Source organism: Tamandua tetradactyla, chromosome 5 (assembly GCF_023851605.1).
Source record: "Tamandua tetradactyla isolate mTamTet1 chromosome 5, mTamTet1.pri, whole genome shotgun sequence".
In the NCBI taxonomy this organism is placed as follows: domain Eukaryota; kingdom Metazoa; phylum Chordata; class Mammalia; order Pilosa; family Myrmecophagidae; genus Tamandua; species Tamandua tetradactyla.
In genome coordinates this window covers 129,282,002-129,307,717 of record NC_135331.1, presented here as the reverse complement: position 1 = coordinate 129,307,717, position 25,716 = coordinate 129,282,002, and the positions used below count along the sequence as shown (strand labels likewise).

General features: G+C 38.8%; 1 protein-coding gene, 1 non-coding gene and 1 pseudogene across 2 annotated transcripts; 2 read left to right on the top strand and 1 right to left on the bottom strand.

Annotated features, from left to right (window-relative positions):
* Nucleotides 1-945: 945 nt before the first annotated feature.
* On the bottom strand, nt 946-1,052 carry LOC143685282 (U6 spliceosomal RNA). Its single transcript, XR_013176530.1, has one exon. It is a non-coding gene; the product is annotated as a U6 spliceosomal RNA (small nuclear RNA).
* A 6,203-nt stretch (nt 1,053-7,255) lies between these two features.
* Nucleotides 7,256-16,631, top strand: LOC143683317 (N-alpha-acetyltransferase 50 pseudogene; annotated as a pseudogene).
* A 4,046-nt stretch (nt 16,632-20,677) lies between these two features.
* On the top strand, nt 20,678-22,021 carry OOEP (oocyte expressed protein). The gene is made up of 3 exons (XM_077159252.1): nt 20,678-20,970; nt 21,193-21,372; nt 21,766-22,021. Exons 1-3 carry the CDS (start codon nt 20,691-20,693, stop codon nt 21,843-21,845), a joined length of 540 nt encoding a protein of 179 aa, XP_077015367.1. The 5' UTR covers nt 20,678-20,690; the 3' UTR covers nt 21,846-22,021.
* Nucleotides 22,022-25,716: the final 3,695 nt, after the last annotated feature.

Here is a 25,716-nt window from a genome sequence, read left to right as displayed (position 1 = left end):
CCATATACATAAACTTCACAAGAACAAGCCTCGAGATCAAGGGCTTGGCCTACTGATTTGTGTGTCCCTAATGTTTGACACAGTACCAGGGTTTCCCCTGTGGTAAAGTTCAATAGTTCCATATTTTTTTTCTCCCATATCTCAATGGATTTTGACAATACTTTTTGATTATCTGCTTAATATACTCTGGGATGTATCCAGGTATTACCTTAAACTGTACAGGATTAAAGGCTCTCATTCTTATTCTGGCCTCCCTGTGTTTGGATTGTATAAATGATCTATCCAGACAGGTTGATTTAAATTATGTGCTACAGAAAATTTAGGTTTCTTCCTTTGGTCTCAAAGAGTAGATGAGGTTCTAAAATACAAACAATGTCTTCCTTACCCCTGTATTCTGAATGAACTTAATCCTGACCTGATCGGCTTCATTCTTAACTCTAAATACCAGATTGTACATATATAGAACAGCCTTTCAAAATCCAGAAATAACAATTACACTCTGGACTAAATGTGACTGCTATAAGAGCTTACAATCTAGGCCCCTGTTTTCTTACAAGTATTTTCTAAATGAGACCGTAAAATATTTGCTCTTTTGTTTCTGGCTTATTTTTCCCCACCAAATGTCCCACAGGTTCATTTACAATGTTGTATGCCTCACAACTTTGTTTCTTTTTATAGCAGCACAATATTCGATCATATGTATACACCATTGTTCGCCAATATACTCGATGCATCCTTCAGGCACCTCCATTCATTGGGGTGGCCATAGCTTTTTAATGCCTCTATTTCTGGTAAGGTAATTCTTCTTAGCTTTTTAAACTCTCTTGGCTCTTTTATATATTAAGATTAGCACAAATCCACAAATCCTTCTGTTAAAAAATAAAGTACCACAAATCCTTCTAAGTTTTTCTTTTTCTCTCTCTCTCTCTCTTTTTTCTTTCTTTTAAAAATATGGAACACTTCACAAATTAGCGTGTCATCCTTGCACTGGAGCCATGCTAATCTTCTCTGTATCATTCCAATTTTAGTATATGTGCCACTGAAGCAAGCACTTCTGTTGAAGTTTTAAAAATACTTTTTATTATAGAAAATTTTCAAAACACACAAAACTAGGGAAATTAGTATAATGAAACTCCATGTACCCATTACCCAATTTTAGTTATTAACATTTAGCCAATTTTATTTCATCTATCTCCTCTGTATTTTTTAATTTAATTTAATTTACAGGAATATTTTAAGTAAATCCCAGATATGCATACCTCAGTATATATCTCTAAAAAATACAGAATTTTTAAAATTTATAACTTTAATGTGATTATCACATCTAATAAAATTAACAGCAGGTCATTATATATAATTCCTGGTAACCATTGAAATTATACAGTTAATTTATTTTAATCCAGATTTTAACAAGATTCACCCATTATATTTGATGATATGTCTATGATCTAGAAACCCATTTCATTTCTTACATCCTTGATTGACTGACTGTATGCTCAGCCAACATGTTTCTCCATCTCCATATTTTGTAAAAACTGGTAGTTAGAGACAAGAAACTTGAATAATTTCATATTCAGACTTCACCTGTATTGCTGTTAACTTCCTATTGCATCATATCAGAAAGTACATAATGTCTGGTTGCATGCTTTTAATGATGTCAGATTAATCAATGGGTTCAACTGTTGTCATTCTGATGCACTTATTACAAATTTTCCTACCAGGCTTTCATTTAGTAATTTTTATATCCATAGGTGATCATTGATAAGGTCTGATATTTCATCAGGGGCAAAATAGTAATAATCTAATTCCACCTTTTATCCTTTACTCATTAGTTTCAATTCTTCTAGAAAAGAGTTCTCTCCTCATCATGATTATCTGATTATACTGAAATAAAGTTTGTAAAGGAAAGGTTAGATGAATGCTAACTTTTTTCCTTTTATTTATTATTATTATTTACTTATCAATTTTCAGAATTATGATTTGGTACCTTGTCAGACTCCAAATTGATGAAATCTTCTGGTATAGTGACTGGAGGAAAAAGGATTTCCTCTTTGTTTATTTTTGACAGTTTTTATGTCCATGAATCGTATAGTTCTTTTTGTTTATTTAGACCTGCTTTTTTAAAAATCAGTTTCATTCATACACCGCATAATCTATCGTAAGTGCACAATCAGTCACTCTTGCTATAACCACGTAGTTATGCAGTCACCACTACAGTCAATATGAGAACATTCTCATTTCTTCCAAAGGAAATAATCCCATACCCTATTAATTGTTACAATTAATGTAACAATCAATTGTTACAATTAATGAAATATTATGTTATTGTTAACTATAGCCCTTAATTTACATTAATTGTATTTTCCCATATAAAACTCTATTAATGACATTTTGTAATAGTGATGTACATTTGTTCTAGTTCGTGTAAGACTTTTCTTATATTTATGCAATTAACCATCATCATTGTGCACTCTAGGTTACACTAAGTTATTAAGTCCCAGTTTTTATCCTCTGTCTTTCCTTCTGGTGACATACACGGCTTAGCCTTCCTCCTTCAACCGTACTCACACTCAGCTTTGTTAATTACATTTACAGTATTGCACTACCATCACACTGTACTATGCTATTTCCAAACCTTTACAATCAACCTTATTGAACATTTTGTACTCTTAAAGCATTTATTTCCCTATCTCTGCCCACTTTCTATATCCTGATAACCTATGCTCTCAAATTTAACTCTCAAATGTTGCTCATTATAGTTAGTTCATACTAGTGAGACCATACGATATTTGTCCTTTTGATTTTGGCTTATTTCACTCAGCATAAACTGATCAATGTTCATTTACCTCATTGCATACCTCACAATTTCATTCCTTTTTGTAGCTGCACAATATTCTGTCTTATATATATACCACATTTCGTATTTCTGCTCATTAGTGGATAAACCCTTGGGCTGCCACCATCCATTGGTAATTGTGAATAAAGCCACCATAAATATTGGTGTGCAAATGTCTATTTGTGTCCCTGGTTTCAGTTTTTACACATATATAGCTATTAACATGATTATTGGATAATATGTCAATTTTATACTTAAAATTTGATACTAAGTCCATTCTCCACATTTCTCTGCCTTGTTGAAGTCCATGGACTGCCTCAACTAGCTCTCTTGCCCTTTAGTTTCCATTTGCACATTCTCAACCCCCTCAGAACAATGAGGCAGCAACAGGGCTCTCCCCAATTTCCAAAGAATAAGCTCCACCATCTCCAAAGCCTTAGGGAGGCAAAACGCTCCCTCAACTTCGAGGTGAAAGGCCTGCCCTCTGCCTTTGGGGCAACCTCACCTTCTCCAAGTGCATAGGTGGGTCCATGCTCCTGGTCCGAGATTTTTTTGGCTTCAGACCTTAGCTTCCTTTGCTAAGTTGAAGTATTTAAAATTTAAATTTAAATTTAAATTACTTAGCTGCCTTTGAAGTAATTTTTCTTTCAATTTTTCCCTTTCAAATAAGAGATATGGAAATAAATGCTTTAAGAGTACAAAATGTTCAATAAGGTTGATTGTAAAGGTTTGGAAATAGCATAGCACAGTGTGATGGTAGTGCAATACTGTAAATGTAATTAACAAAGCTGAGTGTGGGTATGGTTGAAGGAGGAAGGCTAGAGTTGTGTATGTTACCAGAAGGAAAGACAGAGGATCCCTTGTAGTTCAGACTGACAGTGGTCCTATTTACACAGATTTTACAAGAAATTAATGGTTTTCCATGCAGTATACATGGGTCACATTCATCAGATAATAGGACCTTCCATAAATCCTTTCTGGATAACTCTATTTCCCATTCTTACTTTTTCTGAAATGACTGATTGGTTCCATGTTTGGTTAAATCCTAATGTGGGACGCTATTCTTTGGGGGTCTCCCTTTCTGGAAGCCCAGGATTTTCCAAACCATCAATTTCTGATTTCTTTATACCCAAGAGTTCAGTTCTCAGCTTATCTCTTTCCTGTTGCATTTTACTATAAGCTGCAAAGAGAAACCAGGCTACATTTTCCATATTTAGTTTGGAGATCTCTTCTGCTTCATCATTCCAACTTCATCATTCTCAAATTCTGCCTTCCATCCATTATCTGCACTTAATTTTGCCAACTTCTCTGCCACTTTAAAACACGGGTCACCTTTCTTCCAGTTTGAGACAAAACATTCATTATTCCTGTCAAAAGCCTCATTGGAGGTATCTTTAGAGTCCATGTCTACCTACAATCTGTTCAAAGCGATTCAGGCCTTTTCTATCAAGTTTATCACAACTCATCCAGAACCTTCACCTTATCCATATAAACATGTTCCAACATGTTTGATATTTCAAACTGCAGCACCTCATTCTCGGCACCAAAATCTGCTTTAGTTTGCTAAGGCTGCCAGAAATGCAATATACCAGAAATAGGTCGGCTTTTATAAAGTAAATTTATGAGGTTGCAAGTTACAGTTATAAAGCTGTATTTCTCCACATCCTTTCCAACACTTGTAATTTTCTGTTTTTAAATAAACATTTCTAGTAGGTGTGAAATAATATCCCATTGTGGTTTTGTTTTGCATTTCCCCAATGACAAATGATGGGGCATATTTTCATGTGCTTATAGGCCATTTGCATTTTCTCTTTGGAAAAAATGTCCATTCAAGCCTTTTACCCACCTTTTTTTTTTTTTTTTTTTAAGATGCATGGTCCAGGAATTGAATCCGGGTCTCAGCATCAAGGGATTGAGAAAAACCCTAGAATGAGCTGAGACCCAGCATTGAGGGATTGAGAAAACTTTCTCGACCAAAAAGGGGAAGAGTGAAATGAGACAAAGTGTCAATGGCTGAGAGATTCCAAACAGTGTCGAGAGGTTATCCTGGAGGTTATTCTTATGCATTAAGTAGATATCACTTTGTTGTTCAAGATGTAGCAGAGAGACTGGAGGGAACTGCCTGAAAATGTAGAGCTGTTTTCCAGTAGCCATGTTTCTTGATGATGATTGAACAATGATACAGCTTTCACAATGAGACTCTGTGAATGTGAAAACCTTGTGTCTGATGCTCCTTTTAGCTACTATATCAACGGAAGAGTAGAACATATGGAATAAAAATAAATAATAGGGGGAACAAATGTTAAAATAAATTTAGATGGAAATGCTAGTGGTAAATGAAAGCAAGGGGTAAGGGGTATGGTAGGTATAATCTTTTTTTCCTCTATTATCATTTTATTTCTTTTTCTGTTGTCTTTTTATTTCTTTTTCTAAATCGATGCAAATGTTCTAAGAAATGATGAATATGTAACTATGTGATGATATTAAGAATAACTGATTTATATGTAGAATGGAATGATATCTTAATGTTTTGTTTGTTAATTTTTTTTAATTAATAAAAAAAGTTTTTTTTAAAAAAAGAAGGCAGTTGGATGACTTACTTAAGGTACTTAAAGAGATTAAAACTGCCAGCTTAAAATTCTATACTTGGCAAACTATCCTTCAAAAATGAAGGAAAGTTGAAAATATTCACAAATAAGCAGAACCTGTGAGTTTTCATCAACAAGAAACCTGCCCTAAAAGAATTAATAAAGGGAGTTTTGCAGGTTGAAAGGAAAAGACAGGGAGAGTGATTTTGAGATATTTAAAGAAATGATCTTCAGTAAAGGTTTATTAAAAAGTAAATGCAATGCAGTAGTATTGTATCTTCAATATACAATTCTGCTCTTTAACTCCTGTGAGACAGCATTAAATTGGACAAGAAAAAGCCATATTTCCTCATAATGGAAAAATAAATATAAAAAGGTAAAATAGGACCAAAACAACTTAAAGAAAGGAAACAGATGGATAATGGAAGCAGAAAACAAATATGCTATTGAAACTAAGTTGTTATCTTTTCAAATTCATAAATTAGAGATTTAGATTTCTGTGTTAGTTTGAAAGTATTACATGACCCAGAAAAGCCATATTTTAACCCTGATCCAATCCTGTGGGATCAGTCATTTCTTTTAATCCTGATTCAATAGTTTTGCAGAATCTTTTGATTAGATTAACTCCAGTGATGTGTGGCATGCCCAGTTGTGGGTGTGACTTTTGGTTAGGTGGAGATGTGACTCTACTTATTCCAGGTGGGTCTTGAAATGTTCGCTGGAATTCTTCAAAAGAGGAAACATTTTGGAGAGAGCAGAAACAATAGGAATGGCAGAGCTAATAGAAACTTCAGAGTAGAGATGACAGATATGACACTTGGAGAACAGAGACATAGATGTTTGGAGAAGCTTGGAGCCCAGAAGACATCACCATGAGATGTTAAGCAAGCCAGAAACTGGAGAGAGCAAAAGGAAGCCAAGGGATACAGCCAACCCTGGAGAAGCAAAGTGAGGAACCCCCACAGGAGCAGAGACTGAAAGCAATGGAGCCCAGGAGCAAGGGAGCAGCAGATGTCAGCCAAGTGATTACTCAGCTGACAGAGGTGTTCATGAGCCTTCAGCCTTCCTTGAATTAAGGTATCTTTCCCCAAATGCCTGAGTTTGGACAATTTTATAGGCACAGAAATACAAATTTATAACTTATTAAATTCCCCTTTTGAAAAGCAAAAAAAAAAAAAAAAAGATGTAACGGAGACGCTGGAGGGAACTGCCTGAAAATGTAGAGCTGTGTTCCAGTAGCCATGTTTCTTGAGGATGATTGAATAATGATATAGCTTTTACAATGTGACTGTGTGATTGTGAAAACCTTGTGTCTGATGCTCCTTTTATCTACCTTGTCAACAGATGAGTAGAACATATAGAATAAAAAGAAATAATAAGGGGAACAAATGTTAAAATAAATTTAGTTTGAAATGGTAGTGATCAATGAAAGGGAGGAGTAAAGGGTATGGTAGGCATAATTTTTTTTTCTGTTTTCGTTTTATTTTTCTGTTGTCTTTTTATTTCTTTTTCTGAATTGATGTAAATTTTCTAAGAAATGATCATGATGATGAATGTGCAACTATGTGATGATATTGTGAATTACTGATTATATATGTAGAATGGAATGATCACATATTAAGAATGTTTGTGTTTCTTTGCTGTAATTTTTTTAATTAATAAAAAAATTAAAAAAGAAAAAGAAATGAGGGTTATTCTACTAAAGACAAGCTATTCAAGCAGGGATTACCCAAGTTCTCGTGATACGAGAGATTATGCACCATCACATACCACGATTATGGTCATTCCAGTTCACGTGATGACTACCCGTTAAGAGGCTATAGTGATAGAGATGGCTATGGAGGTTATTGAGACTATTCAGATCATCCAAGTGGGGGATCCTATAGAGATTCATATAAGAGATATGTTAACTCATGTAGTACTCCACCTACATGAGAACCCATGCCTTTTAATGGTGGAAGCAGTCACTATGATGATTACAGCAGCTCACATGATAGATATCCTGGAAGTAGAGACAGTTACTCAAGCAGCCAAAGTGATCTCTACTCAAGTGGTCATGATCATGTTGGAAGACAAGAAAGAGGGTTTCTCCCTCTGTGGAAAGGGTGTACTCTTCTCTACATGATTCCTACGGTAGTTCAAGAGGTGTTGCTGTTGGTGTAGGAAGCCAATCTGGTACAGGGGGAAGCAGAAGCAGATACTAAAAACAAATACAATTTTGGACCAGAATACCTGTTCAAAGAGACAAACAAAGAGTGGAGACTGTTGTAACTACCCAAGGACTACTAAGGAAAAATTGTGTTACCTTTTTAAAATTTCCTGTTGAGTTCCCCTCCATAATTTTTATGCTCTTGTGAGGAAAAAGTAAAACATGTTTAATTTTATTTGATTTATGACATTGTTTTAAATGTTAAATGTGTAAAACTTGACTTGTGTATTAGTATTGTAACTTTCCAAGTAAAAGTGTCCTTGAAGGCCACTTTCCGATTTTTCCCAATAAATGCAGCAAGCACTCTTAAGAGCTTCCACAAACATCTAGCTATCTAAAATGAAGAGATGAATCTTTCTGCTTATACAAACAAGCTTAGATAGTAGAGGGTGGGTGGGGTAATGCTACTTTTAGTATTTCAGGATGTCTTCAAACTGAAATCTCAGTGTTCTCAGTATGAAAAACCTGAGATCAGATGCTTATGTAAGGAAAGTGCTATTCACCCAGGAAACCCCAAAAAGCAAATGGATAATGCTGACCAGATTTTGCCTTTCTGACATTTTCTTAGGAATCTGCAAGAACCTCCCTGTTCCCCCTTCCCCAATAAGACCATTTAGGTGTATATTGAATGACTACAGAACACTAAATAAAAAAGTTTGGCTGAAACCAATCATGAAGCAGAAGCAGAAAAACAAGCAGAAGAAGCAGCAGAAGAAGGAGAAGAAGGAGAAGAGAAAGCAGGAATGTGAACAAACATTTGCACATCAATGTTATAGGAGCATTATCCACAATTGCCAAAAGATGGAAGCAACCCAAGTGTCCAACAACCAATGAATGGATAAACAAAATGTGGTATATTCATATGAATTCATATGATGGAATGTTATTCAGCTATAAGAAGGAAAGAAATCCTGATGCATGTGACAACATGGATGAACCTTGAGGACATTACATTGAGCGAAATAAGTCAGACACAAAAGGTCAGCTATTGTATGGTTACATTGATATGAACTAATTATATTAAGAAAGCTCATACAATTAGATTCTAGAAGGTGGGTTAATGGGAGCTGGAGTGGGTATAGGGAAGAGAGAATTAGTGTTTACACTATACAGAGTTTCTATTTAGGTTAATGAAAAGTTTGGGTAATTGATGGGTGGTTGTGGTAGCTCAAGATTATGAACGTAATTAACAGCACTCAATTATATATTTGATTGGAGTTTAAAGGGGGAAATTTTAGATTGTATATATGTTTCTAGGATAAAAATTTTAAATAACACCAACATAGAATTGTACAACACCAACAGGGAGCCTTATTTTAAATGATGGACTATAGTTAATAATACTATTGTAAAAGTGTTTTTTTATGATTTATAACAAATGTACCACAGTAATGTATATATAGGAATTCTGTATTTTATGCACATTTTTTTCTTTAAACCTACAACTTCTCTAATAAAAAAATTTGAAAAGGCTACTGAAAAGTGGTAGGATCTCATGATTCCCTGTTGGCCACTCCTGCAACACTTTACTGACTTCTGTAGCTGGCCTGTGCTCCCAATGCATGTCTCTGGTCCTGGTTCTGGAAAGAGCAGAATAATCCTCATTCACACACTAAGAGCACGTATGTCTGTCCCAGTCTGACTGGTCACAGCTTGAGGGGCTGAACCAGGATAGTGAGCCTGCTCACTGTCCCAGAAATTGGCCTTTCTGTAGAGGACAGATCATAGAGCTCTCCCACAAAATGCTGTGGAATAGCAGTCACGTCCTGGAATCTCACAAAGGAATTGCTGGCTTTAGGGTGTACAATGCAGTGCCAGATTGTGAGGAAGCTCTTTTCCTAGGAAGAGAGAACATTTGTAACCATGCAAATACAAGAATTCCTAGGGCCACATGTGCATGCACAAGATAAAATACAAGTGCAGAAATAATTAGAAAGGCCCCTATATTTTGCCCTTGAGCTGTTCTCTAAATTTATTGTGTCAATATATTTTGAAGGAGAGCAATCCCACAGGTCAATCTGCAAGGACTGGGAAAGGGATTTTCTTTTCTTAGTTCCTGGCATTCAAAGAAAGTTCTGCCATAATAGTACCTACATACAAGCCTAAGAAACAGACACCTCAGAGTCTAAATTCCAATGATAACATGCTAAAATATCAAAATGTCCAGGTTTTTACAAAGGTTGTAAAACATGCAAAGAAACAGGAAGCAATGACCCAGGCAAAGGAGAATATTAAAGCATTAGAATCTTGATTGTGAAAGGAGACCTGGGGCTTTCCTAATAAAGACTATTAAAAAATGGTCCTAAATATACTCAAAGAGCTAAAGGAAAACATGGACAAAGAACTAAAGTAAATCAGGAAAATGATAAATGAACACAAAGAAAATATCAATAGAGAGATGGAAATTATAAAAAGGAACCACACAGAACTGGAGACCACAGTAAAAGAAATTAAAATTCCCTAGAGAGACTCAACAGCAGGTTAGAGCTGGCAAAAGAAAATATCAGTGAACTTGAAAATAAGATAATTGAAATCATTTATTCTGAGGAGCAGAAAGAAAAAAGAATGATGAAAAGTGAACAGAGCCTAAGAAACCTGTGGGACCCCATCAAGCATACCAGTATACACACTGTGGAGGTCACAAAAGGAGCAGGAAGAGAGAAAGTGACAGTGAAAATATTTGAAAAAATAATGACTGAAAACTTCCAAGTTTAATGAAATACATGAATATGCACATTCCAGATGCTCAAAGTTCTTCAAAAAGGATGAACTCAAACAGAACCACACTACAGCACATGTTAACTAAACTGTTGTATGTCAAAGATAGAGAAAGAATACTGAAAGCTGCAAGAGAAAAGCAACATGTCATGTACAAGGGAATCTCAATAAAATTAAGTGCTGATTTCTCATCATGAACCCTAGAGGCTGAAAGGTAGTGGGAAGATATATTTAAAGTGCTGATAGCAAAAAATTGCCAATCAAGTATTCCATATCTAAAAATATTGTCTTTCAAAAATAAGGCAGAGTTCATGTTTCTTGAAGATGATTATATAATGAGAGAGCTTTCGCAGTGTGACTGTGTGATTCTGAAAACTGATGCTCCTTTTATCTACCATATCAACAGACAAGTAAAACATGGAATGAAAATAAATAATAGGAGGAACAAATGTTAAAATAAATTTAGTAGATTGAAATGCTAGTGAGCAATGAAAGGGGGGGTTAGGGATATAGTATGCATGATTTTTTTTCTGTTTTCTTTTTATTTCTTTTTCAGAATTGGTGCAAATGTTCTAAGAAATTATCATAATGATGAATATACAATTATGTGATGATATTGTGAATTACTGATTATATATGTAGAATGGAATGATCATATGTGAAGAATGTTTGCATTTGTTTGTTGTCATATCTTTTTAAAAATTTAAAAATTAATTAAAAAAAATAAGGCAGAGTTGAAGACATTCCCAGATAAATAAAAGCTGAGGAATTTCATTACAACTAGTGGTCCTACAAGAGATGGTAAAGAGAGTTCTGCAGGTTGAAAAGAAAGTACAATACACAATAGGTCAAAGCTACATGAAGAAATAAATATCTACATTTAGGACAACAACAATTGTAAATATGAATGCAGTACTATTTTATTGTGGTTTGTAATTCCACTTTTACTTCCTCCAGGATCTAAAAGGCAAATGTATAAAATACAATGTTAAATCAGTTTGGACTCATAATGTATAAACTTGTAACTTTGACAAGAGGTACATACAGGTGGGGAGACAGAGAGATATAGGAGCATGATGTATGTATAATATTGAAGTTAATTTAGTATAAAAATGAGATTGTTATAGATTTAGGATGTTAAATTTAATCCCCATGATAACTAAAAAAGAAAATAATGGAGATTTTACAATTCATAGAGAGAAAGATTAGAGTATAGGTTGACAGGGGCAAGAGGCAGGAAGATGGGGAGTATGGTAGTTTGAAGCTGTATGCACGCCCAGCAAAACATGTTTTTAATCTAATCCATTCCTATGGATATGAACCTATTGTAAGTAGGATCTTTTGATGAGGTTACTTCAGTTAAGGTATGGCCCACCTCAGTCAGGATGGGTGTCAAACTATTACTAGAGTCCTTTATAAGCAGAATGAAATTAAGACACAGAGAAAGAAAGCCAGAGGAAGCAAGAAGCTGAACATCAGTGGAACCTGGAAGAGAGCAGAGAGACCAGAAGACAATGCCATGTGACAGGCAAAGGACCAAGGATCTCTGGCAGCCAGCCCCAGGACCACAATCTTCAGGAAGAAAATAAGGTTTTGATGATGACTTTATTTTTATTTTCTCCCAGCCTCAAACCATGACCAAATAAATTCCCATTATTTCACCCAACCCATTTCATGATATTTGCTTGAGCAGCTAAAGAAACGAAAACAGGAAGAAATGCATAATAGGTATAGGGTTTTTGTTTGAGGAGATGGAAAAATTATAGTAATAAAAGGAAGTGAGGGTACCACAACACTGTGAATGTTATATTGTAATCCCAGTGAATGGTATGCTTATGAGGGGCTGGGATGAAAAAGTAGAATACAAATTGCTAGAGGTGGGGATTGGGGGAATGGGGAGCTAATGCATAATGGGTGTAGCATTTTTGCTTGGGGAGGTGGGAAAGTTTTAACAATGGAAGGTGGTAAGGGTACTACAATATAGTAAATGTGATTAAACCTATTGAATGGAATGCTTGGAGTGATTGAATTGGGAAAGTTTATATTGTGTATGTTTCTACAATTTAAAAGAAAAGGAAAGAAAGAAAAGTTGGAGAGATAATGACAATGAGCTGGGATTTAAAATGAAAGAGAGGTACTTCTAGCAAGAGGGCGGAATAGAAGAGGCCAAATTCACCCTGGTCCCATGCAACAATGAAAGAAGGGAAAAAGGAGAAAAAATAACAGGGGCAGCAGTTCCAGGGTGTGAGTGATGAGAGAGGGTCTTCATCTTTATCTTGGGAGACCCTGAATGAAAAAGTGGAGATGTTGGGATGAAGAGAATGGGTTGAGTGAGCTCTGCCATGACTAGCCTATCCCTACAGCCCTTACAGCGCTGTAAGCAGAAGTTCCTGGGGTGAGGGGGTGGGGGGACTTAGAAGTTAGCAGACTTGCTTTCCTTGCATACAAAGACCAATTCACTAGAGTATAGTGTCTGTTCTCCACCTCTGAGAGAGGCTGCTGCAGGTGTCTAGCTTATTTCAGCAGAGACTATAGGACATATATTAAGCTACCAGAATGCAATATATCAGAAATGGAATGGCTTTTAAAAAGGGAATTTAATGAGCTACAATTTTAAAGTTCTAAGGAAGTGTAAGTGTCCAAATTAAGGCACCAACAAGAAGCTACCTTCACTCAAGAAAGGCTAATGGCTTTTCTGAGCTCCTCTGTTAGCTAGGGAGGCAGGTGGCTGGCATCTGCTGGTCCCTTATTCCTGGCTCTGTTGTCTTCAACCACTGTTCCTATGGAGGTTCCTCATTTTGCTTCTTGGGGGCTTTCTTTCATCTCTTGGCTTCTCTTGGCTCTCTCTCCAGGCTCTTGCTATTTCTGTGAGTCCTTGCTTAGCACCTGGGCTATTTCTGTCTTGATCTCCAAACATTTAAATCAGCTCTCTTCTCTGTATTCTCTGGCTTTCTCCAAAATGTTTCCACTTTTAAAGGATTCCAGCAAAATAATCAAGACCTACCTGAAATGGGTGGAGTCATATTTCCATCCAATCAGAGACCACACCCACACCTGGGCATGGCACATGGAGATAATCCAATCACAAGTTACTTTCCTGCAGTGTTGAATTAGGATTAAAAGAAAGTGCTAAACGCACAAGATTTAATCAGGATTAAGACATGCTTTTCTGGGATACATAATAGATCCAAACTGGCCCAAGGCCTTCATCATGGGAGGAGGGAGAAATGCAGGGTGCTGTCAATCTAACAACCAAAAACCAGGAAATTGTTTTTGTCCCAATACACTTCCCTCCCCTCATGGAGGCCTGGAGACCTCAGGCATGTGCAGACAGAAAAGCAAAGCTGAGGAAATGGTCAAACTGTGCCCTGCAACCAGCTGCCAGACAGTGCTGGATTGGCTGTGAGCAGGGGAAGCTGAAATAGCCAGTCCCACAGCCCATGATCATCCAAAGTGAGAGTTTGGGGGCCACCAGACCCATTGAACATGCAAGCGGTAGGCCCTGGCTGGAATTACATTAGGCTTCTAATTAATTTAGCTGGCACCTATAGTCAGGGACAAGTGGGTGTAAGGGGAAGAGGTGGCTCAAGAGTGCTGTGGATAGTGGAAAGTGCAATCTGGCAAATTGCCTATCTGCCTAGCTTTCAATAAAGCTTTAAGTAGAATTGTAATCCCCACATGCGATCTGGGTGGGAAGGACTAACAAACCAAGTCAAAAAGCTGTCTTTCAATGCAAATCTAAGTAAATACAAAACCGCAGATGTGCAAAGGAAAACAACTTGCAAAATAACCTTTTTAAGAGATTCAGATGCCCTGTGTGCAACAGAAAATCTTAAAGCACATTAAGACTCAAGGAGATATGGCCCAGTCAAGGAGCCAATTAAATCATCAGAGGGGACACAGAATTTGGAACAACTAATCAAGGATGCTCATCATGACATAAGATATTAAGCAGACACTGGAAGAGCATAAAGAAGAATTTGAAAGAATAAATAGAAAAATCGAAGGTCTCACAGAGATGAAAAATACTGTAGACCAAGGTAAAAGCATACTAGAAAGTGGACTGAGACTTCTGGGGTCTACATGGAGTAGAGGTTTACTGTGATCATGAAAGAAAGATCAGGCTAGGATCCGTGGACTCTGGAGCCAAACACTTGCTAGCAAATTCTAGATTCAAGGCAGAGGCAGAAGAGCCCAGTCAGGAGCCAATCCTGACTTTTTTTTTTTTTTTTGCCAGAAGTGATTCTTGACTCCACTGCCCAAAATGAACCAGACTTGACAATAACGTCACCTCCAGAAAGCATTACATGACAGAGTGGTTGAACCAGCTTTGAGAAAAGCAAGCTGAACCACCACAGTTCTCCACATTCATTCTAAAGCCACAGAAAATGAAAAATTTCAGATCAGACCATTACATTATGTACAAAAGTGACATTTTAAAATTATTGAAGCTTTTAAAAAGATTTCAATATCCAGTATATCAGCTTCATGATATTTGATGTTTTTCAATGTTTTCTGGCTAGCTATACACATCCATTTTTGAGCCAACATAAAGGAAACTGAACCAATGCATATTTAAAGGAGAACATATCATGAAGAAGGTTCTTATATTCTAGGAATGTTAATTCTAGAATTTATTAATTAGAATTAATAAATAAATCAGTGTACGGCACAAGCACCCTGCTCCCACACCTGGCAGGTGCTCACGTGTACATCTGTGTTACATAGTCACCACCCTATACATACATACACCTTGTCCCAACCCTCTCACACCTGCGCACCACTCCAGGGCCCCACCCACCTGACATCACCCACCCCTGACCCATGTACCACAAACCCTATGACCTGTGCCCTGCCCCTACACACTCGCACATCTGTATGTGTGGCTCCCTGGACCTCTCCCCCTGTGGAAGGACACACCCATGCCCTGCCCTCCCTGTGCCCCAACCTCTGTTCCCCATACCCCACACTGACATCCATGACACCCATTCTCCATGTGCCTACCCACATTCTGCCTGCACACCAGCCCCTGTGCATCCACTCAGCCCCCCATCCACCTCCCATTGCACCCTACCTCTGTGTCCCACATGCCGCACCCTGCTCCTGAGCTCCAAGGCCTGCCTGAGCTGCACCCCACCCCACGGCCTCTGCATCACACCTCCACAATCACACACACCCCACCCCACACTCACAGGCACCATTGTAGTGTCCCAGACCGGTGCAATACCTACACCGCAACCCATCACCCCACTTTTATGCCCGCCTGATGCCCCACATCTGCTCCACATCTGTTGCGCAAACACAGAGCTTTTGACTACTGAAGGAAATCAATTTCCAAAGTAACCCTATCAGGATATTTACTTGCCACGAAGACAACAGAAGATAACCAAACATATGAAAATGCAGACAGATACAGCTCAGCTTAATGACCAAATTAAGACACTGGAGGAGACACAGACTTTGGAACAACTAATCAAAGATGTTCATACAACTCTTTTTATTTATTTTATAAATAAAATCAATGGGATGACTAATGACATAAAGGAGATCAAGAAGACACTAGAGGGAGAAGCAGTGGTGGGAGACATCTCTGCCCTCTCCAGAGGCACAGGGCCACACTTGACTCTCGCAGCCCCTGTCACCTGCTCCCTGCCCCTGGAAAGTAAACTGACTGTGGGGTTGAGTGGTCTGAGCTGAGGGCACGAAGAGCTCAGGGCAGTGGTGACGAAGGCATTGATATCAGTGCTAACGAGGGCCTCTGTAGGTGGAGAAGATGCAAGGTAGGCGGATCAACTGGGAGATGTGACACCACACAATATTAAACAGTTGAAGAGATCAAACTAAGTCATGTTTCCAGTCATCTACAATGACAAGTTCTACGAGGATGTGCTGGAGGTTGGAGAGCTAGCAAAACTTGCCTATTTCACTGATATTGCAGTAGCTGCAGTGTGCTGGAGGGTGGATCATTCACAGAATCAGAAGAGACTTTACATGATGACACCAGGATGTCTCGCACCTTACTGGGGCTAGGAATAGACACTAAAATGTTATATCATGTCTTAAACATCTGTGAAAAAGATGGCACTTTTGACAACATGTATCTATAAGTCCAGATCAGTAATGAGTCGGCAATTGACTGCTGCAGGAAGTTTGGCTTTGAGATTACTGAGACAAAGAAGAACTATTATAAGACGATAGAACCCGCAGACACTCATGTGCGGCAGAAAAACCTCAAAGTTCCTCTAGCCAGAATGCAGATGTGCAAAAAACAGATAACTGAGCAAATTACAAATGAACTTTCTTGCACTTCCTTTTGCCAAATAAAAGAGTCTCATTGGTTTTTCCCCCTTCTTTCTTTTAAAGCTTCTCCCCTCCTTACTTTTTGTCTCTCTCCTCCCTTTTTCTCTTAAAGTTTTAATATTTTCAAGGTCATGTGTGGATTGTTTTAGTTTTCTGACTTTTGTGAGGTGGTTTCATTGAAGGAAGGAGAAGGTATAGGTGTAAAGAAGGATTTTATAAAGCTTAACAGTAGCTAACTTTTCTTATGTAAAGAAGGATTTTATAAGCTTAACAGTAGCTAATTTTTCCTGCTTAATTTAGCTATTTACATATATTTTAGCTTCTGAATGATAGAAATATCCAGCAAAAGCATTTGTGTCATTCTATATTCACTGCTATGCATTTGGTGTGAGATAAGAATTGTAAAGAAAAGAATTATGGGCCCCATCAGGCTAAGAAAAACAACCCGGAACTTCCCAGGGGCGGTTATCTGCTTCTTGCAACAATGTTTGTTATCTGCTTCTTGCAAAAGTGTTTGTTATCTGCTTCTTGCATGAAGCAGCACTCGTGACCCATGCTCGACCCTCACCCCCCTCCTCCTACCCCTTAAAAACTTCCCCAAACCCAGGCTCGGGGCTCTCTGTTCCTGCGTGTTCAGTGAGCCCCACACATGTGTGGTAAATAAACCCCTTGCATGTTGCATGAGAGAACGTCTCTTGGAGTCCTCCTTTGCGTGGCAAAACTCTCGAATTCTTACATAGGTATGTTTAGTTTCACAGTTAAGATATATGGTCCCAAAGATTGGGGTGTCACATAATTTCAAAATTTTTAGCTTTCACATTGAAGGGCAAAGCCTACAAAATATTGTATATTCAAAAGACAAAAAAGAAGCAGCACCAAAATTTTGTTCTCTAATTCATAGACAAGTTAGTGTGTTTGTGATACTTTGGGTTTTTAAAGATTATTTGTGGGATCCTAATCCCTAAACATTGCTTTCATCCCCCTTTAGTCTTTCTGAGCACTGTCTCATGAGCTGGACCATTATTGTCTTTGTAAGAAATACGTAAGCTTTTGTGGTTGTTTCTTTAAGCAGTTTTTCCTCTCTTCCTTGCTGGTGGTTGAGGTGGATGGGGCAGTTCGGTTAGGAAGTGTTTACACTTCGGTCACAGTATTTGAGTTAAACTGCTTTTTGCTAATGCGTGGGCTGGCTGTTATCAGGTTTATTTTTCCTGTTGTTGATTGTTACTAGTGGCATTAACTTTTAGAATGTGGGCTGGTGTGATTAATTTATTTTAATATCCCAGTTAGAGATATGGCCTTTAACTGACCTAAGAGGTTTGTTGTGATTTACCTTTTTTTCCTTCTGTCCTTTTTCTTCAGTGAACCCCATCAGTAGTTGTAGTCAGCATTGTTAAAAAATGGAGCTTATGTCCTTGTGGGTTAGTGCCCTTAATTAAAACTGAAGCAGGTGTTTTCTCTTAAATATATTAAAAAGGACTTAAAAGGAAGTTTAGATAGACTTGTGACACACACAAAAAAAGTCATTTAATGTTAGCTAATGTTGGCTGCTAAATCTGTGGCCACTGAGTGTTTGATTATTACAAAGAATATCAAGGCAGTATTTTTGAGAACATAGCTGTGCTATTACTTATCTGTTGCAGAGCATCCCAGATTTGATTACACTCGGCCAACAATGTTGAGTTTAAAGATTTGGGGAAGAGTGGAAATGTTAAACATACTGCTTCTATGCTTGGAAAAGTAGAAGTCTGGAAGTGTTAATAATGCACATGTCACAATGACCTCCTCTACTGAAAGAATTGACTTATACCAGAATATTTTCTGGCACGTAGACAAGTGGCTTTGATGGGTTGATAAATTTTTGTAAGATGGGAAACTAAAATTTTTTTTATCTTTTCCTCCCATAATCCCATCTTTAATACTTAAAATTTTTTAGACCGCCAATGCTGATGTTCCATTACAATGTCCCATTAGATTTTTTTTTTTTTTTGCAAGAGCAGGCACCAGGAATCGAACCTGGGTCTCTGGCATAGCAGGCGAGAACTCTGCCTGCTGAGCCACCATGGCCTGTCCCCCATTAGATTTTATAACGTGCACAGGCCTTGAATTTTTTCTCACTTTACTTCAAAAGAAAGGTTGATTCATAACGTATATTCTCTTTTGTAAAATTCTGGTATGAAAGTCTCATCTCTCCAAACATACTATTTACAAAATGTTTGTGCACATTTATAATCCTAAATTCTTATTTGAGAATGTGAAAGTATAATAAACAGTCTTATCGAGTGCCAAGAATACAGAAAAGGAAGGTAGTTGATGAGTGAATATATAGAGTTCTAATCTTAAAACAGAAAAAATCTACAAAGACCATGCTGTTTTTCAAGCATCAATTTCTTAAGCAGCCCAAATCTAAGCTCAGAAGAAAGGTTTCATATTAAACACCTTTAACTTTCATGGATAAGCTTCAGCTTCCTCTTGCCAAGAGAAGAGTGCTTGAGTAACAGAAGGCATTAGTTTGAGGAACTTCACTCTTTTTATAAAATTCCAGATATCAAAATAGATTTTGATATGTAAATGAATTTTCTGGGATGACACTATAACCATTTTGCCTGGACTATCTAACCAGTCCTATGAATGTATCCCTAAATGTGGCTATTGAAAACAAAATAGCTGCCTCATGTCTAATCAAATGCATGGTATTTAAGGAAGGAAAAAATTAAATTTTGAATTGAGTGTGTAGGCTCCCTGTCATTATAGTTTTTTTCCACACTAGTCTATAACTTAACCTAAATCATAAATATGTGTAAAGGGTTAATTGTCCTGAATCAAACTTTTATTAAATAATTCCATCCGCTTAAGGAGGAGGTAGAAGCTGGACACTAATTCATGTACCTGTGAATCAGTAAACACTGAATGAGTGCCCCATGTTGAGCTGGTAATTTTGACACATAATAAAAATTATATTCTTGGAGGTAATACAATAAATGATTCTATTAACTGGAAGATGGCATAATGTGACCATACTTCAGTACAGTTTCTACTGTGGGGTGAATAGGTAAAAATTGTATCGTATGGTAATTGATTTAGGTGCTAAAGCAGAGAATCTGCAGATAAACTTATGCAATTTATAATTTGTTCAGAGTTGTTTTCATTTGGGTAAGGAAGTTCTGAAATATCCTCCAAAGCAGTTTACTTAGTAATTGAAAGTCCTCCAAAAATAGAACTATTGGGAAATCATTGTGCATTTACAACAATGATTTCCACTAGAGAGGGAAAGGGAAGATTCCTTCATGATAATAATTTTAAAGAGAGGCAAATGTGGGAGAATTTTGACATACGTTAAATTTGGGCGTGGCGGTGGTAAATGGGTGTTCTATTACTTTGTGCATATGTAAAACCTTTCACAATTTAAAATTTAATTAAAATTGAGAATACTGGAGAGAAGTGTCATCTGTAGAAGTTGTGTCTTAGGATGGTGGGAGTAAACGGTATTTGTCCACACCAGCTACGTTTTCTATAATGACTACCTCTGACATTTTATTTAAAACATGACACAGTTTTGCTTGAATGATTTCGAGATAGTAACCCTCTGGAAAGAGTCAGAAGATAATGGGGGCTGAGAGGAGAGATTTTACAGATTCAAGGAACCTGCTTCCATCCACCTGATCTACCTACCTACGTCTGGAGGGCAAGGTGGAGACCTTAACCTTGGCGATAAAGGTGATTCCAGGTCAACAAGGTCGCCAGTTCCACCTCGTATTGTTAATGAGTTACATGCTGGGGCAGGGACCTTTGAGGCTATGTGATACCTTACTAGGTGGGGCCGACAATGAAGAGCAAGGGAGACATGTTTGGAGTTCAAATAAATTCTTGTTGAAGGCCGAAGTGAAGCCTGAGTGATTGACACAGAGCAGGAGGCGCCTCAGGGCGCCCAGGTGGGAGCACCAACCTCCACGTGGCAGCTAAATCCGGAGGTCAGGGATGGGGGGCGGGGGGCGTGAGCTCTGCCGGAAGGGGCGGGGCTGGTCAGGAACCTTAATGCAGGATGAGGGGGCGTGGGCTTCGCTGGGGTCTGGACTCTCCTGAGGGCCGCACCGTCCTGAGCATGGTGGACGACGCTGACGCTGCCGGGGTCCGCGCTGCGGAGGCCCGTCCTGCTGAGGCCCAGGATGACAAGCAGGTGCCTGCGGCGTCCCACAGCAGCCTGCCCAGGTTATTACTCCCGGTGCCACGGATTCGCGTCCGACCGTGGTGGTTTCCCGTGGAGGACCTGAAGGACCCGCTGGTGTTCCACCTGGAGGCATGGCTGGTGGACCCGATCTTCGGTGGGTGACCGGGGGTTTGCTCCTAGGCTAGCCCCCACAGCTGGAGAGCGGACTGCAGAGCAACCCTGCGGCCGCCTTCTCGGACTCGCCTGCGCGCGTCTGGCGCCAGCCCAAGGACACCAGCCCCCAGCTGTTCCCTCGGCCCAGCAACATTCCCTTCTTATCTAGCGCCGCCAAACCCGCGACTGCCCCGCGGCTCACAGTCTCTCCTTCCCTGTTTAGGCGCAGACAGAGCAACCATTGCGAAGATTGAGTGGATGAGCCAGGCTCTGCTGATGGTGGACACAGTAGACTCGGAGGGCCTCGCCGAAATCACCGTCTTCGGCCGGCCGCGGGTACGGAACCGGGTGAAGAGCATTCTCCTGGGTCTGGCAGCGTTACACCGGGAACGTCGTTTCAGAGGTGAGGGTCTGGGCGAACCTGCATGTGGAGAGAGCCACGTATCTCCTTTCTGGACTTGCCTGGCTTCTTCCGGCCTCTCTTCTGAAAGTAACTCTTCAGAGTTTCCAAGCCCCAAGAAGCTGTACCCAGCTGCTGGGGATCGCTTTGGGAGGGAGCCCGGGGTAGGGTCTCGGAAAGGTAAGCAGAGGTCTGGCGTAATTGGGAGCCCGTCGCTGCCCAAGCCAACTACAGGTGGACTCCATCACCATTCCCAGATCCCGGTTCATGTCTCCACCCCGAGAAACGGTGTTGCCAGCACCTTCCCTTACTGCCACCTATTAACAAGTACAGTACAGTCTAAAACAGCAAGCACTTTTCCAAACTGGTGGTCGGCATCAATTGTTTTTCCTCCAGCTGAGAAGATGAAACGACTTGAGGACTTCTTAAAGTCTCATGCATCAGGCGCCCAGACTACCCAGCATCCTGTTGCTTAAGACAGAATGAGTATCCTCAGGAGTATTGTGAGCCAGCCTTCTGCTACTAAAGTTGAAGGAAAACAAGTATCGTTCAACTTTCATTCCAGTCTCCTGTGTCTCAGTGAATAATAGTTTGATTATTTTGGTGCAAATGTGAGTTTGTGTTCTTCCAATAAAGAAATGAATTTCCTTGCTTTTTTTGTCCAATGGCCAAAGATCTTTGATCACTTAAAGTTACTCCAATTTATAAAAGACTGACTCGGTTCATTTCTAGGTTTAGGTAGAAAGCTAAGCAGTGTCTTTTTTTTTCTTGTTTTTTCCTTCCATTTTGGAACTTTTATGGCTTTATGGTTATGGTCAGGCCCTCAAACCCAGGGGACAAAGATGCAGGGGCAGATGACCTCACAAATGGCCAGTCTGTTTTGGTGAACAAGACTGGTCTTGTTTTTTGTTTTTTTTTTTTGACCAAGCTGCCAGGTTTACTTGCACGCCTATACCCCCTCCCTTTCCTGTCCTGACTATCTTAAAAATAATCTTGCAGCTTTGGGATTGCAGAGAAAAACAGCTCTGTGTTTGCAAGGGGTGGGTGGGCAACAACTTCAGATCCTAACTTAGCTATTCTAAGTATCAGTCACCCCCTGACCTCCCTCACCTCTCTCCTTCTCACACCTGTTACCCAAGCACCTGAGAGGCTGTCTAGTTAGTTCCTTATCTCCCTCCCTCCTCTTTCCTTGCCTTCCAGGCTCCAGGAGACCTCAGCACAACTTAAATAGACCCCCTCACCCATCCCGCTGGAACCAGATAGTCCTAATTGCAATGTCAGTAAATCACTCACCAGGTCCCAGTGGTCAGCTCTCCATACTGTCTTCTGGTGCTTTTCATATCACCAATCCCAAGCCCTTAAAATGTTTGCAGGGTATTTCCTTTTACATTGGTTCTGAAACTTTAAAGTGTGTTAATCACTGAGAGCTTGTTGAAACACAATTTCCTAATCCCCTTCTCAAGATCCTGATTCATTACATTGTTGGGGGGCATTAGTTTGCATTTCTAACAAGCTCACAGGTGAAACTGGTGTTGAGATTCTCACTTTGAGAACTCCATTCCACCTTACTTTAGTCAGAACACATTAAATCAATGTTTAGTCAGGAACACATTAAATCAATGTATTGATTCATTGGAAATTTGGAAGCCTATTTTAGGGAGAAACTGAAAGGATTCAGTAACCTTTAAAGAAGCAAACAGAAGACCTTACAAGCAATTACTATCTGGAATGGATTTCTATTGGAAGTGAGTTATCCTTTTATAGATGCTGATTAAACTGGAATTAGAGTGAAGACCTTAGCATTTGAAATCTCCTCCTCAGAAATAGATAAATCTAGCCAGATTATTCAGATGACATTCTTTAAGAAGAGAGTTTGCTTTCTACACGAAAACATGGCTATTAGCAATAAACTTGAAACAACTACTAAATAGACGAAACAATATAATAAATTCATATTTAGTATAAGTCTGCTGTGAAGATGGGTAAACACAAAAGGAATGAAATGGGAAAAATGAAGGCAGTAGTGTCAGAGGAAGGGGAATGTGCATAAATGGTATCCCTTTTACCCACTTTCAAGCAGTGATAGCATTTTTAAAATACTCTTTTATGACAGTAAATACATATGATGCTGTAGTCACATCCTAAAGTCAAGGTTATACAGGAAAATGCCAAAGTCTCCAGACTACTGTCTCAAACCCACTCATTTCCTTATTGGTATTCATTTTTTTTTTAGTAGTTTAATTTGTGCTTTTACAGAATTGCATATACTTTTCTACTACCATGATTTTCCTCAGTATGGGTACCCTTTAACTCTTTCATTATTTGATTAGTTTTTTCCAGATTTCTCAACTGCACACAATGCAGTGCTGAATTTCTACTTCCTTCCTTGTGTCCACATTGAACTGTTGCTGAAGGAGCTTCCTAGAAGTGGAATTGTGGGTTGAAGAATGAGCACCTTTAAAATTGATGTAAAAACTGATGTACTGCCAAGGCACTGGTGCTTTGTGGATTCTGCTCAGGACAAGGAAGAGCAAGAGGCCAGGAAGTCAGTGAGAAAGCTGCTGCAGGTAACAGAAGAACATAATACTAAGATTTGAAGCATGGTGGTAGCGAAGGAACAGGCCAGCCTATTGACAGCAGCACTGTCCAATAGAAATATAATACAGGCCAATTAAATTTTAATTGAAATTAAATTAGCTAAATTTTCTAGTAGACATTTCTTTAAATTAAGATATGAGCAAAACTAATATATTTATTTAACCCAATATGTCCAAAATATCACTTCAACATGTGACAAATGTAAAAAGTTAAGACAGCTTACATTTTTAAAATACTAATCTTTAAATTGTACTAGAACATCTCAATTCAAAATTAGCTATGTTTCAAATGCTCAGTAGAGAACATGTGGCAGATGGCTACCAACTTAGACAACACAGCCTTAAAGTCTGAGGAGAGCTGAAGTGGCAGAACTGTGAAAAGAATGCCTTCCTCCTTTTAGGGTATTCCAGAAGCATCTTGGAGATTTACTACAATCATTCTGAAAAACTGCAGGAAGGAGAAAAAGGGAGAAAGTAAAATTCATCTGAAGAGTTCTATAAGATCCAGGTCAAGGAAATTCATTTTACTCCAGTTTCTTCCTGAATTGCTCTGGTTTAGTATTAGTTAGCTCTCCGGTCTGTAGCAACAGCTGCAGAAATGTCGACATCAAAGTTTTGAGGGAACTAGTGAATCATGAATTCCTTTTGAGCAGCTCCTCTTCACCTTTCCCAAATTTGTAAGTCACCTGCTGGGCTGCCACTGCTAGTCTTCAGGAATTATCTGAAGTTGGAGGCCTTTGTGAAGGCTCATGAAGCTAAGAATATAGTTTCTCTGGTCCTAGGCTATCCCTGAGACCATACTGACTATTTTCTCATCATCATGAATTAGAAGAAGACTGAACCACAGTCTCCTCAGTTCACACATCCAAAGATCTATGAACATATTTCTTGGAAATGACAATCTTTCAGTCCCAACCTTTGACCATCTTCTTCCCTGTTAAACACTCAGAAATGGAAGCCCTATATCATGCTGACATTGCGACAGTCATCAAACCGAGCCAGTTGCCTAGTATAGGAGAACAACAGAGACTGTCCTACATCAGGAGTCAGAAGAGCTAAAGGATAGCACCCTATGTGTTTCACATGCATTATTCAGCCTACAAGTTTCCAAGGGTATACCCTATCTAAACACTTATCTCTATGTTCTGAATGATTCCGTTTAATCCCACTCAGTTAAAAAAAAACAAAAAACAAAAAACTCTGAGGCTTTTGATTCTGGACACTTTCTAGGACCAAAGAATAACTCAGTCACACAAGAAGTTTATCCATATATAGATAGTCAGTGGAGGACTGTCAAAGAACAGTCAAACACATGGTTTATAATGGGGTGATAGAAGAAAAACTCATTTGGTTTAGCATCTCATAGCTTTATTGAGCTTTTTCATGAATTTGACAGCATTCCATTCAGAAAGTAGTCGTGAGCTCCGCCAAGGGAGTGGAAAGGGAAAGCTCATATAAAGTGAATGTGGAAGTAAGCGAGGAAGTATTCTGACAGGTTGACATTATTTCCATTTTACATTACAGGGGTCCGTCTTACAAAGTGAGAAGCAGATATGCACTGACTGTATGGTATGCTTGTTCATTTGCTAAACTATCTCTACTGACAAAACTGGTTTATTAACAGATGTTGCTCGCCAGCAACCCTGTAGAGTGGGTTCCGTTTTCTGGAAAAACCCCTAAAGATCAATTGTTGTCTTCTGGAAAAACCCTTTTCAGAAAGGGGTCTTCTCCTGACAATTGAGGCACCCAT

Bases quoted from the DNA above. Each gene is read 5' to 3' on its own strand.
- OOEP (XM_077159252.1), top strand. From the start codon at position 20,691: ATGAGGGGGCGTGGGCTTCGCTGGGGTCTGGACTCTCCTGAGGGCCGC. The intron at 20,971-21,192 runs GTGGGTGACCGG...TTCCCTGTTTAG, and splicing joins GCTGGTGGACCCGATCTTCG to GCGCAGACAGAGCAACCATT. The intron at 21,373-21,765 runs GTGAGGGTCTGG...TTTTTCCTCCAG, and splicing joins CCGGGAACGTCGTTTCAGAG to CTGAGAAGATGAAACGACTT.